This window comes from Arvicanthis niloticus, chromosome 13, assembly GCF_011762505.2.
Source record: "Arvicanthis niloticus isolate mArvNil1 chromosome 13, mArvNil1.pat.X, whole genome shotgun sequence".
Classification (NCBI taxonomy): domain Eukaryota; kingdom Metazoa; phylum Chordata; class Mammalia; order Rodentia; family Muridae; genus Arvicanthis; species Arvicanthis niloticus.
The window spans coordinates 50,196,793-50,213,779 of NC_047670.1; the positions used below are offsets into that span (position 1 = coordinate 50,196,793).

At 48.5% G+C, this 16,987-nt stretch overlaps 1 protein-coding gene and 1 long non-coding RNA gene across 3 annotated transcripts; one reads left to right on the plus strand and one right to left on the minus strand.

Annotated features, from left to right (window-relative positions):
* Window positions 1-1,958: 1,958 nt before the first annotated feature.
* LOC143434101 (uncharacterized) lies at window positions 1,959-8,671 on the minus strand. Its single transcript, XR_013103341.1, has 2 exons — window positions 8,533-8,671; window positions 1,959-7,207 (listed from the first exon to the last, which is right to left on the minus strand). It is a non-coding gene; the product is annotated as an uncharacterized LOC143434101 (long non-coding RNA).
* On the plus strand, window positions 8,327-12,890 carry LOC117719368 (lymphocyte antigen 6E). Of its 2 annotated transcripts, none has more exons than XM_034517547.2 (4): window positions 8,327-9,289; window positions 11,318-11,415; window positions 11,819-11,938; window positions 12,045-12,890. In XM_034517547.2, the coding sequence occupies exons 2-4, from the start codon at window positions 11,346-11,348 to the stop codon at window positions 12,263-12,265; spliced, it is 411 nt and encodes a 136-aa protein (XP_034373438.1). In that variant the 5' UTR covers window positions 8,327-9,289; window positions 11,318-11,345; the 3' UTR covers window positions 12,266-12,890. The 2 variants fall into 2 exon arrangements, with proteins under 2 accessions (XP_034373438.1, XP_034373437.1); XM_034517546.2 differs by having other exon boundaries at window positions 8,666-9,289; window positions 11,315-11,415.
* The last annotated feature ends 4,097 nt before the right edge of the window (window positions 12,891-16,987 follow it).

A 16,987-nucleotide genomic window follows, 5' to 3' on the forward strand; every position in this document is an offset into this window, starting at 1 on the left:
CCTTGGGAATCTCAACCCCAATGGCCGGAGCATCACTTGGGTATCATGTGCCACTCCTCAGATCACCTGGCTACCCCTCAGGAAGAACCCTGGGGTTTGCACAGATGTGTGGCACAGGGGGTGCTTGAGGGAGCTTTAAGGCAGGCCTCTTCCCACAGGAGGTTACAGGGGTCCTTTTGAGGCAGATGCTACAGGAAGAGGTGCTTTGGTTCTTACCTTCTTGGAATTCAGACACGAGACATAGACAGTTTAGGTTTATTTAGCAAAGAAGCGGTTTATTTAGAAAAGCTAAATACAGCACTCCTAGGAGATTAGAGTGGACTGTTGGAGATGGGGACCAAGCCGAGTGAGATTTCTGCTGCAGATTTTAAAGAGTTTCATGAATATTTGTGAGATGGGTGTTAGCACATCCACTTAAGCCCTAGCAGAGACTATTGTAGGTAAGCACACCTTCTCTGTTAGGACCATAGGAGCAAGCCCAGACAGATATTAGCCCTGCCTTTCATCTTATCTAGTCAGACTGACTGTCCTACCTGGCTTATATTTAACTTTCTTGGTGTTTCTTGCCTCACTGTTTAACCGTAACATCTGGTGTGTGTGTTTATCATTTTCCTCTCTTCCCTGGAGCCCCCTGATGTGTTTATAAAAAGAGAAAGAGAATATATTCTATGGTTGTGTGTGGTGAGGTATGGGGGAAGGGGATGTCTCAACAGGACCATGCCAAGGCATCCCTTCCACCTGAGGGACCAGCCACATGACGGTATAGTATAGAATAGAGTTTATAGTTTATTCAAGGCATGGGGAGGGGAGTTAAGAGGGTAGTAGAGGCAGAGAAAGGCAGAGAGAGAGAGAGAGAGAGAGAGAGAGAGAGAGAGAGAGAGAGAGAATGAATAGAGGCCAGCCATGAGCACATGGAGAGAGGGGGAAGGGGCGAGGGGAAGGGAGAAGCAAGAGGCAAGGGAGCAGAGTCTGAGAGAGAGGAGGAGGCAAGCAGCCCCTTTTATAGTGGGCCAGGCCAACCTGGCTGTTGCTAGGTAACTGTGGGGAGGAGCATACCTGGCTGTTGCCACATAACTGTGGGGGTGGAGTTTAGACAGAATGCTAACACCCCCTGTTGTAAGAATCTGCAGATGAATGCTAAATTCAGTTCCACAAGCTTTACAGACAGACAAGAGGCATCACCTCAAGGCCCAGGACCAGTGCTCCGGTGCGTATGTGGGAATACAAAACAAAACCGACAAGAGCAAAACACCCCAACCTCATAGCTTTGAACAATAAACTGTAATTTTTCTACAGTGATCCTAATTTTTTTTTTCTTGCAAGTTTCATTTTACCAGAACTGACTTAAAGGAAAAAAAAAAAATAGACAGTAAAAGACTCAGAACAGCCACAGGTAAATCTCCTGTGACCACTCCATCAGAGGCACAAATATTTTAACATTAGAATTATAACCAAGATGTATTCAATTTCTAGGACTCTCCTACATCTCTGAAACATGTATTAATAATGCCTTTAGCCGGGCATGTCAGTATTTGAGAGGCAAAGGCAGGCAGATCTCTGTAAGCTTGAGGCCAGCCTGGTCAATATAATGAGTTCCAGACCAGGTAGGGTTACATACCTTGTCCAAAAATAATAATAACACATCAATATAGTAGAGTTTTTTTTTTTTAAAAAAAAAAAAATGTGTATCTTTTGGACTTCAAGAGTGTGCTGGTTAGTTGTTTTGTCAAGTTGACATGCTAGGAAGAGGGAACGTCAATTGAGAAACCGCCTCCATCAGATTGGCCTGCAGTCTGTAGGGCACTTTCTTGGTTAGTGATTGATGGGGAAGAACCCAGCCAATTTTGGTGAAGACCCTTGCCCCGGCCCCCATGAACAGATCTTCACACACACCAAATGATGCTATGTAAACCTTGCTCCCCAATTTAACTGGTCAATAAAGGGCTAGAGCCTGTGACTGGGCAGTAATTGGTTAGATTTTTATTATCTTGACACAAGCTAAAGTCTCATGACTTGTGACTCTCCTGGGCTGATGTAAAAGAGATATGTGTATTCACCAATACTGGGGAGGGGCTGGCAGATGAGAGAAAGATGCTTCAGGTCCAGCTTGATGAATGTTTGAGTTTCTTGGGACCCAGCTGGTTTCCTATTTCCTACACACTTAAGTATGTCTAGGATTTCATGAAGCTTTGGCATGAGGAAGTAGTGATTAGAACCTCAAGGGAGGGCCCTAGGAAGGTCCAGTGACTCTCCCTCCTCCTCTCCAAGAAGGAATATTAACTGTCTAATTACTGTGACCTAGCTAGCTATCTGTTATACAGTTCTGTTTTGTTGCCATGACAGCAGCTACAACCTCCTGAAGGTCACCATATGAAGATGGCCACTCATCTTCATGATGTTCATGGTTAAATCAGGCTCAGAGAAAACACTCATCGGAGGCCTGTGTAAATTTTGGCTAAGTCTCAACTGAAAAAAAATTTTTTTTATTTTAGAACCTATCAAGCACAACAAAAGTTTAAGTTGTCCACATCAGTAGCTGGTAGGGTGTTGGCTCAAGTCTGTAATGCCAGTACTGGGAAGCAAGGCTGGACTATAAAGTGAGTCCTTGCATGCTAGTTTGAAAGAGAAATGTCCCTCATAGGCTAATGTGTTTGAACACTTGAGTTGATGGTTAGGAAGTTACAGGAAGAGGAAGAACCTTGCTTGAGGAAGTACATCACTAGGGGTAGGCTTTGAGAGCTCATAGTTTCACTCCCCACCCACTCTCTGCATTTGTTTACTTTGGAACATGTGGTCTCTCAGATGCCTGTTGCCCCTGCCAAGTGCCTTCTTCACCATGAAGGACTCTTATCCCACCAGGAACTCTGACGCCCAAATAAACTCTTCCATCCTGGTGTTTTATCTCTGCAACAGAAAAGTAATGGGATACATCCTGTCTTAGACAAAAGAAAAAAAATAAAGCAAACCAATAACAAAGGTCACTTAAATAAGATGTTGTGGAAGGAAACAAGGCAAAAAAAAAAAAAAAAAAAAAAACCTGGAACAAAGAGTTCTGACTACTTCCTAGTAAGAGCAGACCAGCTCTTTCAAAACAGGGCATAGGGGACAGTGTCAGATTTGGCACGCTGTGTCTTCTCACAAGCTGTTCAGTCTCTGAACAGCCCTCTCCTTTTTAATATACAAAGTCTCTTTCACCCTAGCTTGACCTTGACACTGAAGATGACCTTGAACTCCTGATCCCTGATTTACTTCTCAACTGCTTAGATTACAGGTGTACACCACCACTCCTGGCGTACACAGAGCTGGGCAAATATCCCAGTGAAGGAGTTGCATCTCCAGGCCCTCAATAGGCTTCCTCAACCTTTCTACTCACGATCTCGTTCACTCAAGGACAGTTCTTTTTTGCAGAGGAAGATAGTTTATTCTGGAACCAAATAAAAATGGCCCAGGATCACAGATTTAGGTTACCCCAAATTCCATTTTCTGATGTGGCAACAGTTTGATGAACTTTTTATAGTACCCAACAAAGTCATAAAGCACTTTCACAAATACACTAGTGGAGACATCAGGTTGGTGGGTCATAGCAGGGCGGGAAACCTCGGCTGTAGGCCTTAGATGTCTGATAATAGCCTTTCGGTTGGAAGATGCTGGGTTCTGCACAGTGATCTGATGACTTTATGAAGCCTGGTTACATGGCTATTCATTAATAACCTTTTAGGAAACTCAGGCAATAAGACTGGCTTAGGAGATCAGTTGTCTTCCTACAACTGGGAAAATGATTCAGGTCTTTCACTTTTCATGCTGCTGACCATGAGGGAGAGATGATTCCCACTGTCCTCCAGACCTGCTAATGTCTAACCATCTACCAAAGCTGGGACCCACTAAGCATGCTAAAGACTAGGAATCGCCTATATGTGCTGCCAGTTCCAAGTCCCCAGTTCAAGTTTCAGTATCCTCTGAGTTAGACTTGGGGCAGCATGATAGTTTATACCCAATCCCTTAAGGTTACCATGACTGCACACCTGCTATCTCAGCTGGGACCAGGATGGACAAGACACCTGTGCAGAAGATGTACTTCCTCCTTGTGCTGGCATCAAAACATGGAGTATCTTCATTCATTCATCCGTTTGTTTATTCATTCACTTTGAGAACACACCAGGTAGCACAGGAATGGAGAGGGGGCTCCAAATTCGATAAAACAGGGCCAGAACAGCTCCAGAAGGGGTTAACTACTGCCAAAAGGTACCAAAGAGGAAAGAATCCAGTATGGGGTGAAAGGGCAAAGCATGGACTGAGAGACAGAAGGGGCTACTCCAGGGCTGCCCAGCACAGCCCCTGGGCTCATGAGAAAAGACTAAAGAACTGCAGGAGAGAGGAGACCGACTAGGGTGAATCTCTGCTCTGCCTGGAGAGCAGTACCAGCTCTCTCATTTCACCTGGGTCTTCCTCAGGACAGGGGCCTGCTTGGAAGAGCTTTGTGAGTGCAGTGGTTCATCCAGTAACAGAGAATAACCAAGCCTACTCAGTCAGTCAACGGGTTTTCCAGCACAGGAATGAGGATTAAATGAGACAATTAGACAAAAACTGCAGCATGACCCCAGCCAGTTCTGAGGCTGAAGGCAGGTGTGTTTATTCCCACTTTTCTTTTAAACCCTTTTAATTACATGCAAGTATTTAGGTCAGTTCTAGGTTGAGGAACCAACAATACAATAGATACAAACAGTCAAGAAACAAACAAGGCAATATACAAAGTCCCCCCCCCACCCCCACTCCCGTGATCACTCTTGCTGTTTCTAAAGGCTCGTCGGGATGACAAAAATATCTGAGCCTACTTCCCCATCTTAGCCCACAGTCATATTCATGTCTGAGGCCTACTTCTTTGTACTAGCCTAAGACTTGGATTCCTGACTGAAATTACTTCTCTGTTTTAGTCTAAAATTAGATTCCTGCCTGAACTTACTTCCTTGTCATGGCCCAAAGTCAGATTCCTGCCTAAAGCCCATTTCCTTGTCCTTGGCCAATGTCAGATTCCTGCCAAGCAGCCCCAAAAGCTTTCCACAAAGGAAGATACAGTCCTGCCCAGGAATGTCCAAGGAACAAGCTTGAGAGACTGGAGATAAGGGTTGTTCTTCCACTCTAGAGACACGCTCTGACTATGGGGAGGACTTTCTGACTCCACCATCCTTGTCCTGGTTTGTGAACTCAGCAAAGCATAGTGGACCAAACTGAAAAAGCACAGGAATGACTAAGGCTGAGTTGAGCAACTCCTCACAGCTTGGATCAGAACCTGCTACGATCCACAGATGGGTGGTTGGCCAACTTTCAGTCATCCTCATGAGATAACATTCTATCTGGGAAGGCCAAGGGATTTGTGAGCAAGAAGTGGTACAGGTTGTATCCTGTCTTAGTCAATGTTCCATTGCTGCGAATAGACACCATGACCATGGCCACTCTTACCAAAGAAAGCACTTAATTGGAGCTGGCTTACAGTTTCAGGGGTTGTGTCCAGTAACATCACGGTGGGGAGCATGTCAGCACACAAGCAGACACGATGCTGGAGAAGTAGCTGAGAGTTCTGCATCTGGGTCCACAGGGAAGCAGGAGAGAGTAACACTAGGCCTAGCTTGGACTTTTGACACCTCAAAGCTCACCCCTCAATAACACACTTCTTTGAACAAGGCCACACCCACTCTAACAAGACCATACCTCCTAGTCCTTCTCAAGAATCACTACTCTCAGATAACTAAGCATTCAAATAAATGAGCCTATGGGAGCATTCTTATTCAAACTATCACACACCCCAAAGGGTAAGGCTACTTGACTGGGAAGACTACCCTTGGCCCCTGCAAGTCCCTGGAGAATACCTGAAGCAGGTGTTTCTATACATAAAGAGAGGACAGAAAGTTCTACAGAAGACAACTTCAGCAAACCTCACTATCACAGAACACATGTCTAGAATCCCACCAAGGTGGGACAGGTTCAGTGGCCACAGAACTCCAGCCTATAATAATGCCATTGGCACAAGCCTAAGTCACAATATGGATGGTCACTGTCAGTTGGGGATGTGGCTCAGTTACTTAGTATGAATGAAGTCCTAGGTTTGATCCTCAGTATGCATAAACCTGGTATGGTAGTGCACACCAACAATCTGTACTCAGAAGTAGATGGAGGGGGTAGGAGGATTAGAAGTTCATCCTTAGCTACTCAGTAAGTTCGAGACTACCCTGGGCTACATCAGATCCTGGTTTGGTTATCATTGCTCTGGAAGGGTAGATGTTTCAAGCCCAAGAAGAAAGATTCAGGTGGATGGATGATCCAATAGCATCTGAAGGGTGATTATGGAAACCTTCTATTCAGAAATAGAAAACAATGGGGGGGGGGCTCTGCAGGGAGCAGCTGTTCAAGCTGCACTAGGAATCTGAACGTCTAGTCAGGTCACAAGGTCTGTGAGGTCTGGACTGAGACGGAGGTCACTGACCACACGAGTAAGACCCGTGGTCTTTGTGTTACAGAAGCTACTGAGTGATAACAGAAAAAGTCTCCCATGTGACCCCACACTGTCTAGGAGTGAATGAGGGAACAGGAAGAGCTGAGCCACCAATGGAATGGCATCACAGATTTGTGAAGAGCCAGGTATCACCTGTCCCTCTCATGTGGTGCCACAAGTGGACTGACTGAAGTAACAGATCCAGGAATAGATGAAGAGTTCAGCACAGGAGATCTACTGGTGTCATGGCATCATTCCTGAGGTCACTGACCTGCCCTTAGGAGGGTCCTCCTTGGGGACATGGACCCCAGTGTCAGTCATAACTCCTAGAAACTTATCACTCACTCTCAGATTCCTCTTAGCTACACAGCATTAAGGAAGTCAGCCAGACCCCTGCAACCCCATGGACCATAGCATTGGCAAGCCCTGGCTCACTGCACAGCCAGGAACCTACACAAGGCTTCAAAGGATTCTAGGCTTCATGTCTGAGTAATGACAGAGACTTTAGGACACTTGTGAGCTATACATTCATAACCAACTAAGGCCTCTTCTGATGGAACTTGTTTTCCAGGTCCAAAGGAGGGGCCAGGCCTGATGAATAATGGCTCCTCACAGAGACCCTGCCATGAGCCACATGTGGTGCTAGACACAAGATGAAGTCCTCTGCCCTCAGGCCCTCCATAGTGACAGCTTGGCAGGGATTCAGATCATTGGAGCAGCCTAAGGGCAAGTATAAGAAAGATATGCTAAATATGAGAAAGACATATCCATTCTTGGCTACTCAGTCCTGTCACACACACACACACACACACACACACCCGTGAGACCAAGGAAGAGACAGAAAACCAAGGACCCAGACAATGAGCAACAGCCTGGCCATTGCCTGCTGGATGGCTTTTGTCCTGGAAACACCCCAAACTGTGGAGTCTCATACCACCAAATGTTACCATTGTGTTTATAAAAATAATGAGAGAGAGAGAGAGAGAGAGAGAGAGAGAGAGAGAGAGAGAAGAGAAGAGAAGAGAAGAGAAGAGAAGAGAGAAGAGGCTGGCCATGAGCATGTGGAGGGGGGAGGGGAATGGGGAGAGAGGGGAAAGTTGAGAAGGGGGAGACAGAGTGGGAGCAAGAAGGCAAGAGAGAGTAGGGGAGTGGGGCAAGCAGCCCCTTTTATAGTGAGTCAGGCACACCTGGCTTTTGCCAGGTGATTGTGGGGCAGAGCCAAGACAAAATGCTAAGAATCTGCGGTAGCCTGAACACCTGAGGACACACACTGAGTCTTGCTGTTAGCTCCTGAGGAATGACACCAAAAAGCATGTGTGTCCCCACCCCCCATCCCATTCGATGTATGGGGTAGTCCTGTGTGGAGACCTCTGAAAACACACATCCACACACTGCGTTTGTTCACACCACTAGCAGAAAACACTGAATATGCTCCGTCCCCTCCCCCAACAGCTAGCTTCCACCTACTGGACAACTTGGCCTCAGCCCCACCCTGGCCAATCTAACCCTGCAGCTTCACAACTTTTTTTGTCTCCTCCCTAGCCCCAATCCTATGAAGTTCCATCCCTGGACCAGCCCCTGTCACCACTGTCAACTCCTTAGACTGTGAGGAAGATCAGATGCAAAGCCCCTATTTCCACATGCGTGACCAAGAATGGAAGTGTGACTCTCAGAAAAGCAGGTGGCAGAGACTCAGCAGCCCACAATCCCCTGGGTAGGGCTTTGCAGGAGGAAGGTGGGGGTGAGAAAGAGGGAAGGGGAGGGAACAAACAGCAGTGCCAGGCAAAGGGGCCTGCTGCTCTGATCTTCCCAAGAAGAAACATCCAGAGCAGGCCATGGGTCCCAGGGTTCTACTACACGGACAACACTCATCAGGTGGTCATTAATATTTGTTGGGTGTGGAATCACTTCCTGAGAGGTGGAACAGAATATTGGAAGAAGCTTAGGTAAAAGGGTCGGAGATTTCCTTCTAAAAACTGGGGCTTCAGCACTTAAGATGAGAACCAAGACAGGATGACTGGGCTGGATCCTCTGTTCATACTCACGTAGTGGAGTGTAGGAGGCAGCCCGGCACCCAGAGGAAGTGGGAGGTGAGAAACAGATCTGTTCAAACCAGTGCTGCAATGGCCTCCTTCCCGGGAATTCCTGTTCTGTCGCCTCATCCTGTCGCCTCATCCCAAAAGAGGGATGGTCCAGACGGGCTCAGCCCAGAGGGACCTGACAACCTGAAGGGCCGGAGATGAGGCATCCTTGGTCCAGCACTTCCTCAGCCTCGCGGCAGCAGAGATTCCCATGAGCGCCTAGGGCTTCGGGATGCTGTCTATTCTCTCACTCCTTCCGGAAGTAAGCAACGCCTGCGCACAGGTCTTAGTATCGGTGATTGCCACAAGCCCTGGCCCTTCCACCCTCCCTGGGTCTGTCCTGAAAGGTAAGGTAGACATGCTACACCACAGGCCACGCCAGCGCTCTGATGCCACATTGTGTGCCATGGGGCACATAGGACGGTCTCGGCCCAGCTTCTGGGTACCACTGGGGACTGCCGCTGTAGGAGCATAGCTCGGAACCCCTGACGGAGTCTCGGAGGAGCACTTGTGTAGCTAGGCCGGGCGCACAGACCGAGTTCCCAGAGACCAGCAGCCAGGGTCCTCCTCCCCACCAGCCAGAGACCCGCCCACAGCCCGTGGAACGCCCCGCCTGCAGCCCGCCCCCGCCATCTGCGCTCCGCTCCGCCTGCTTGGGAGCCTTCTGCCTTTGGTGATCTCCAGGACCTAAGGTTTATCTTCCGGGCCGCTTTACCTGGAGGTGAGTCTGCTGAACTCGGCCTCAGGTGTCCACGCGTCACGCGAGGGCCGGGCCACGGCGGGGAAGCACTGGGAGAGAGCGGACGGCCTTGGCCGCAGCGTGTAGGATCTGGGGTCCCGGCGCCCTGCTCCCGGGTGCAGAGTGATTGGAGCCTGCGAGGCCCACTGCAGCGTGCTCCTTTCCTACCATCACCCCACCCCCACCCCAGTCTTTCTAGCACGTTTTTGGAGAGGCAAAGGCCCCTGCTGACCCCTCACTGGGTGCCCCTACCTGAACTCCACTAACGCTGACTTGTCTGCTTGGGATCTCCAGAGGGGGATACACCCTTGTAAACTAGAGCAGGAGGCTGGGGGTTGGGGGTGGTGAGGTCTGACCAGGTGGACTGGTTGCCCCGAAGCAGGACCTTCCCCAAAGTGAGGAGCGGGAGCTCTCTTTGTCTTATCCAGGATCTTGCATATCAATGCTGAGGTTCCGGTGATTAAGTAGGGTCCTTGGCTAGCGGGGTAGACCTGAACCTCTTTCTTTGCTGGCAGCCGGCCAACGGACACCTGGCCTCCGCTGAGGAACCCTGTGAGTTTGTGGAGGAGTTTCTGAGGCCCCCAGGGCCCTGCCCCATTGCCTGTTAATGGTTGCTGTGGACAGACAAACATTGCACTGGTTTCCAACCACTCCACCCGTTTCTTCGCTAGTCCTCCGGTGGACGATGGGATGCCTCAATGACTTGTTTGTGGCTGTGTATGCCAGAGCTTCCTAGCAGACAGTTCAGGGCTCCTTCGTTCCTAAACCCCACTTCGTAACTTAAAAAACAGAAATGAGGACAGGCCCGGCTGGGCTTGATGCTGAACTTGGCCACCTGGAGCTTCTGCTACCCACTACAAGATGTCAGCAAGGCTCAGGACAGGAGAGGTCTAAGGCCAGTCCTACAGGATACCAAAACTTCACCTCCCACTGCACCCACTTCCTCTAAGAGCACTGTAAGCCACCCCTATTCCTTTGTCTCTGGGATGCCCCCTCCCACTCAACAGATGGCACCCGTCTCCTTCCTCCCTGAGAGGGCAATAGTATTCAAAATAGGACATTGAAACCAAGCAAGCTGGTCCTTTTTCTACACTGTGCCAAAGATTCCAGCCCAAAGGGCCCAGAAAAGCCCCATGGCCCACTGGCTAGTGTGCTAACTGCTGCAGGTGTCAATGTTCCCAGCCAACAGGTAGAGCAATGGAGGTGTCTTTTTGTAGAAATGGGTCCTGAGGCTCCACCTTGTGTAGAAGCTCAGAGGCCCCCAGCCCTTGTCTCCACCACGAGAGTGGCCCAGATTTGTTTCCCAGGGCTCAAGGAAGGTTTTTGGGTTCATGCACACTCGTTTATCTGACCGCTGCCTTGGCCTCAAGACAACCACTTAACCCTCCACTTCCATGGCATTTTGAGAGTTCTTGGTCCTCCTTACTTGGCCTCTGGTGCTCCCGAGTTTGGGAAGGGGTATTAACTGAAAGGTGCCATTAGATTGAGAAAGATTTGCCAGGTGCCAAGGGAGATCTCAGGTAAAAACTCTTCTAATAACTGGCCACAGTTGTTATTATTATTAAATAATAGCAGCAGGAGGGGGCCAGGTGTTCTGAGGTAGAGATTTGATTTGCAGCCTGAGGAGCAAAGGAGAATTCTGACTCCTACAGGTTTCAAAGGGGGGAGGGGCTCTCAGATGAATGGAGCAGACGGTGAGGTAAGTGTTAGCACGAGACTGGCTTAAGGCTGTACAAATTGTTCTGATTGGTGCAGGGACCAGGTAGATACTAGATAAGAAATTGGGCCTTAACTCAAATTGTCTGGATGGCTAGCCCCAGGGCAGCAGGGAGTTAATACTGCAGTTCTGTTCTGTCTGGGGCCTGAATGCTGGAACTATCTACAAAAGGGACATAAGGCTCACTGGGGAGGTGTAGAGCGGGTAGGCCCAAGGTCTGGTGCTATCTAAGCCAGGATCCTGGGTGGTGGGTGGGTAGCCTGTCCTTTAACCAACTGCCTCTCTCACAGTAGGCTTCTTTGGCTTGTGAGCCTTCAACAGATGTCTGTCGCTTTCAGCATGAGAGTCTTCCTGCCTGTGCTGCTGGCAGCCCTTCTGGGTGTGGAGCAAGGTATGGAGCTCTGAGATACCGATGCAGTTTGGCCCTCGTGACCTGTCATTCTTTCTCCTGAGCAGATGCCCAGGAGGGTTCCTCCTGAGCCAGCCCTCCTGAGAACCTCTGGCCTTCCTGCCTCCCACTCCCTAGCCAAGTGACCTAGTTCCCCTGCTGCTGTGCTGGCCCAGCCACACCGATGTCACCTTGTGTTGAAGGAGACACTTTAGCCCCTCTAGTACCAAAGTCTGAAGTCACTTGTCATCGGCTCCCTTTTGTCTCTGATCCAGGGCTGAGCCTGTGTAGTTGTTTCTCCTTGTCAGTGAGTTGGGTATCAAGGGTCCCACTGGAAAGGCATCCTGTCCTGGAAGGCTTCCCCAGGCAACAGGCAGGTGTCACCTACAGAATGTCCCTTTTGCAGTCCATTCCCTGATGTGCTTCTCCTGCACCGATCAGAAGAACAATATAAACTGCCTGTGGCCAGTTTCATGCCAGGACACAGACAATTACTGTGTCACATTATCTGCTGCTGCCGGCTTTGGTGAGTAACTGGATATTTCCCTGGTCTGGGCCAGGGATCCATAGGGCTTTCCCCATCTCTTGCTACTCTTGTCATTACCTATATGTCATTCTCACTTTCTATTCAGGGAATGTGAACCTTGGCTACACTCTGAATAAGGGCTGTGCCCCGACCTGCCCCCGTGAAAACGTCAATATCAACCTCGGTGTAGCATCCGTGAATAGTTACTGCTGCCAGAGCTCCTTCTGCAATTTCAGCACAGCTGGCCTTGGACTGCGTGCCAGCATCCCACTCCTGGGTCTTGGACTCCTGCTCAGCTTGTTGGCTCTGCTGCAGCTGAGTCCCTGATCACCGCCCCCCATGTGTCCCCTGTTTACCCCCCCCCCAGCTCAGGAAAAGCCCAGCTCCTTTTAGGTCTCGGGGACCGTAGGAGCCTTCAGCTCCTCCTGGGTGTGTCTAGTTCCCCTCCATACTCTCTCAGCATCAGGGCTAAGTACCAAATTCACCCACATCTGCTCTGTTGAAATGGTACTAGCTACCCTTGCTTCCAGAGCCAATCCTATAACCTCCCTTAGGGAACCAGGAGAAGAGGTGGAGATCTCCTTGGAGTTTCAGGAGTACCAGAGTCAGCCCTGAATCTTGTGGACACACTGACATGGATGTCTAACCCAAATGAGTGTACATCCATGTGCTCAGTGTATGTGTGTGTGAATAAAGCCACTTGGATTCTAGGGTGGGCAAAGAAGACCTGAAAGATCCTGGAGCAGAAGGCCTGTGTCTCCACCAAAACCCCTTCCCCTGGTATCACTATACCTGAGTTGCACTCTATTCAGAAGGCTGCCGATGGAGGGTTGCCACCCCTCCAGATGAAGGCTCCCACCCCCCAGATGCAGTTGAGTCCCTACCTGCCCTCTCTGCCCACACTGGCTTCCTGCTGCTATTCTAGTGCCTCAAATAAACTTGTTTCCACCCATTCCTGTAATGTCCTGGATGCACGTTCTTACTCCTTCCACCTTGCAGAGTCTTCCTTCCCTTCCAGTCCCAAGTGGCCTGGGGATCCTGCAAGCCCCTAGCTCTGTACAGATAAGTGATCCTGAAAGACCACCTGGTATGGTGATACATGCCAGCTAAGCAGAAGCAGAGGTATCTGTAAAGCCAGTCTAGTGCATAGCAAATCCCAGGAATCTAGGCCCATTTAGTGAGACAGGTCTGAGGGAAAAGAGGAGACAGGGAGAAAGGCAGAGAGAGCTCGAAAGTGTGCTGTCTCCAGCTGTAAGTCAGCTGAGAAGTACAGCTACCCATAAAGGCAGGCCCTTCGGGCTGGTCACCCATTCCCAAGCTTAGGCTGCACCAGAGACTTCAGAGACCTGCTGTTGCTACCTGTCCTTCATAAACCACACTGTAGTTTAAGCCATGGAAGTCTGGCCCAGGCAAGACATATTTGTCCACCCTATAACTGCTATAACTGGCTTTGGTTTTCCTTCTTTTTTTTCTTTCTTTCTTCCTTCCTTCCTTTTTTTTTTTTTTTTTCTGGTATTTTAACATGGTCTTACTGTGTTAAGACTAGCTGCCCCAAACCCACAGTAATCCTGCCTCTACCTCTTGAATGCTGAGGAAGCATCCACCATGAATTAGAGACTACCTTTATACCTTTATAAGACCTTTACATCGCCCTGCCTCTTGTACTTTGGTATACTGTGGGCTTTTCCTGCACATGCTCTGTTTATTAGAGAAAACCCAAGCAGGGAAGTTTTTCTAGTCTTTGGCTTCAATCTTGCCTGAGGATACTCAGTTTGTTGTAGGACGCTCAGGTGGAAAGGGGTCCACCTGAGGCTGCAGTCCTCAATCTCTATTCCGTCACTGGAGCCTTTGGGACAAAAGGGAGGGTTGGCAGGATCAGGCTGGGGAAGCCCTGGTCATTGATCACTAACTAGCAGCAATAATAGGAAGGCTGGCCAGGGTCTGGAGGCAGAATGGGCCCAGAACAAATCAGAGAGACATGTTGGATCATGTCTGATCTGATCTAGCATGGGTGGAGGTGGTGGCTCCACGGTTCGACAGTGTTCTGAGAGGTGTAGTGTGCACCCTTCCCATCCCACATACATCCCCGCCCTCTTCCAGAACGTCCGACCTCCTCCCCCCTCTCCCCCCCCCCCCCCCCCCCCACACACACTCCAAGCTTCAGGAAATTGAAACTTAACTCTGGGATACTTTCACTTCTGCTTTCGGGAAGAGAAACTTGGCCGCTGGTCTCTCCCTCCTCTTTCCAGTGCTCACCCTCATTTTTTCCTGGAACTCTAGCCCCTTCTGCCTATCTTCCTGGGAGCAATCAGAGCAGACCACTCTCTGTCCCAGTTTTTAGCCTGGAAAAGATCATGCCCTTCAGACTAGAGCAGAGGGTAGCTCAAGGGTCCCAGACCAAGTGTGCCTTGTGACACCACCCCTATCACAAAGGAGGAGCTAAATCAAGACAGGGAGAAAACCCAGAGCTTGTTAGGTGTCCCTGTCACTGCCTGGTGCCCTTCTCATTCCAATGTCCCAGGAGTCTAACCCAGAGTCTTCGCTCACTCTGCTTTTGGTGGTTAGACCTGCTAGGACCACAAGCCAGACTCTAGGAATGTTACCTAGAGCTGTCATGAGCACCATAACGGATATTGTCTACATTGAGGCAGTCCAAGCTCCTTGCAGAAGACTTAACTCCCACCTTTCTCCATTGCTCCATAGTCCAGGATCAAAGCATCCTTCTGTCCTGAGTCTCAGAGCCCTCAAAGTTGCTTTCCTGATGAGATTTCCCCAAAGCTTGTCCTTTTCAGTAGGAGCCTGGGCAGAGCTACCTAGTGTAAGGCTAGTTTCTTCCTGTACCTTCAGGGTATAAGTCATGGGAATCCTGGTCTTGAGAAACATGGCACAGTCAAAGCCACTGCCTTCATAGACTTCAGAAGTTCACCTTGAGCCCCTGTGATGTCCTTGTGCCTGACTCCCACTGGGCAGTATTCCTCAGACACTGATAAGACCACAGCCAGGAACTGTGTGGATCTTATCCCATTATGGTATCACCCAATAGCTCAGAGACTTGGGAAAATCTGAGAAACAGTCTTGTTAGGTGCCCAGACTTAGGAAGAGTGGCTACAAGTTCCTCTCCTTTAGTCCGTGTCCTCAACACTCACAGCATTGAACCCCATTAAGCCAGGTGTAGTAGCGTCTGCCTCTAACTCTAGTACCTAAATTTCAAGTGAGATCCTACCTTAGAAACAAACAAACAAACAAACAAACAAACAACTTGGGATCAGGTGTGGTGGTGCATGCCTTTAATTCCAGCACTCAGCTCAGTAGCCCACTCTCATTCCTGGGAGTCTGTTTCTCATCTAAACTCTATCCCTAATTCTAACCACGTATCCCTGGTTCTGCTCTTTTGTTCTGAGACCTAAGAACCTAGAGTCCACTAATGCAAGAGTCGGTTTTTGTTTTTTCTTTTCTTTTTTTTTTTTCTTTACTACTTTTTAAAATTAAAACTTATTTTTTCTGAGATCCGGGAACTCCATCTGGAGGCAGTGAAGACACAGCATCAGAGGCTTATCAATTTGCTCTTCCCCCCACTCCTCTTCTAATATCTCAACGCCCATAGTCAGCTTGAAGAAGCTAATGAAGAGTCAGCACCCCTATTCCCTGGGCTTGGGGACTAAGGTGGTAAATGTTGGGCTGTCTTTCTAGGGAAAAGTAGTGGTTTTGTGGGAATAGAGAGGATTAGCTAGGGTTTATTGCATAGCCATAACCTATTAGTAGAAATCTGTATAATTAGTATGAAGATGAAGATATAAATTCTTAAACAGCACCAATTTACTCTGATTACAAATTCTAAAGTTTTCATTGGTACGAGCCTCTTATTGATATAAGAGTGAGATGAATATTGTTACCCTCATAGGCATTGTACCAGTATAACACACTTAGGAATACAAGGCTTAGACCCAGTCCTTCTTTAACTTTTTTTTTTTAACTGATTTGAAATAGTCAGCCTGTGAGTTAAGGGACTACAGCAAATTCATGGGTGGGAGTTTATTGTTAGGGTATTTTCTATGTTTTATTTAGAAATAGCTGAGTGGAGTTAACAGGCAACAGTCCAGATTACCTTACATGGGTAGTTGGTTTTCAAAACATCAGAAATCCACAGAATTGACATGACAAACATTTCTGTATTAATGTTCATTTTGATTAGAGACCTGTCTGCTCCTGACAGCTTCCTGTCAGGAAATTACTTCAATTACTGTCCAGAAAAGGACACACTTGCAGAACAGTCGACTGATTATATCTGCCTAGACAGAGTATTCAGCCCTTAATAATTCTGCAGCACTAAGGTCTGTCAGATGATCTTGGGCCAGAAGGCGGAAGAACAGATGCTCCAATGTTATGTAGTAGAGGGAGTGTCCAGGTGTTCAGCAGTCTCTATAAATTGGCTAAGTTTTAGAAGCTATGCTTTGTGCTTCCCACAATTATAGTTAACTCAGTCATTCTGGATTTCTGACGGGGTTGAAAACTTATAGCCTCATAGCCAATTTTGGCTATTTACCTTGAGAGAAAAGATTTGAGTGGATGGTCGTCAGCTGACATTCATCCTAAAGCCAAGGAAAAAGCCAGGTTCAGAACTAAGTGTTTTGGTTAGGAGAGATGACAGAGGTTCTGCGAAGCATTGCATTAAACTTACACTTTCAGTATCAAACATTTTATGCATTGTCTTAGTGAGGGGTACCATGGCTATGATGAAACGCCACCACCAAAAGCAAGATGGGGAAGAGGGCTTATTTGGCTTACATTTCCACATCATAGTCCATCACTGGAGGAAGCCAGGATAGGACCTCAGGCAGGGCAGAAACCTAGCAGCAGGAGCTGATGCAGAGGCCATGGAGGGTGCTACTGAATGGCTTGCCCCTCGTGGCTTGTTCAGACTGCTTTCTTAAAGAACCCACGACTGCCTGCCCAGGGATGGCCCCACCTGCAATGGCCTGGGCCTTCCCGCCATCAATCAGTAAGAAAATGCTTTACGGGCTTGCCTACGGCATGAACGTATGAAGTTTC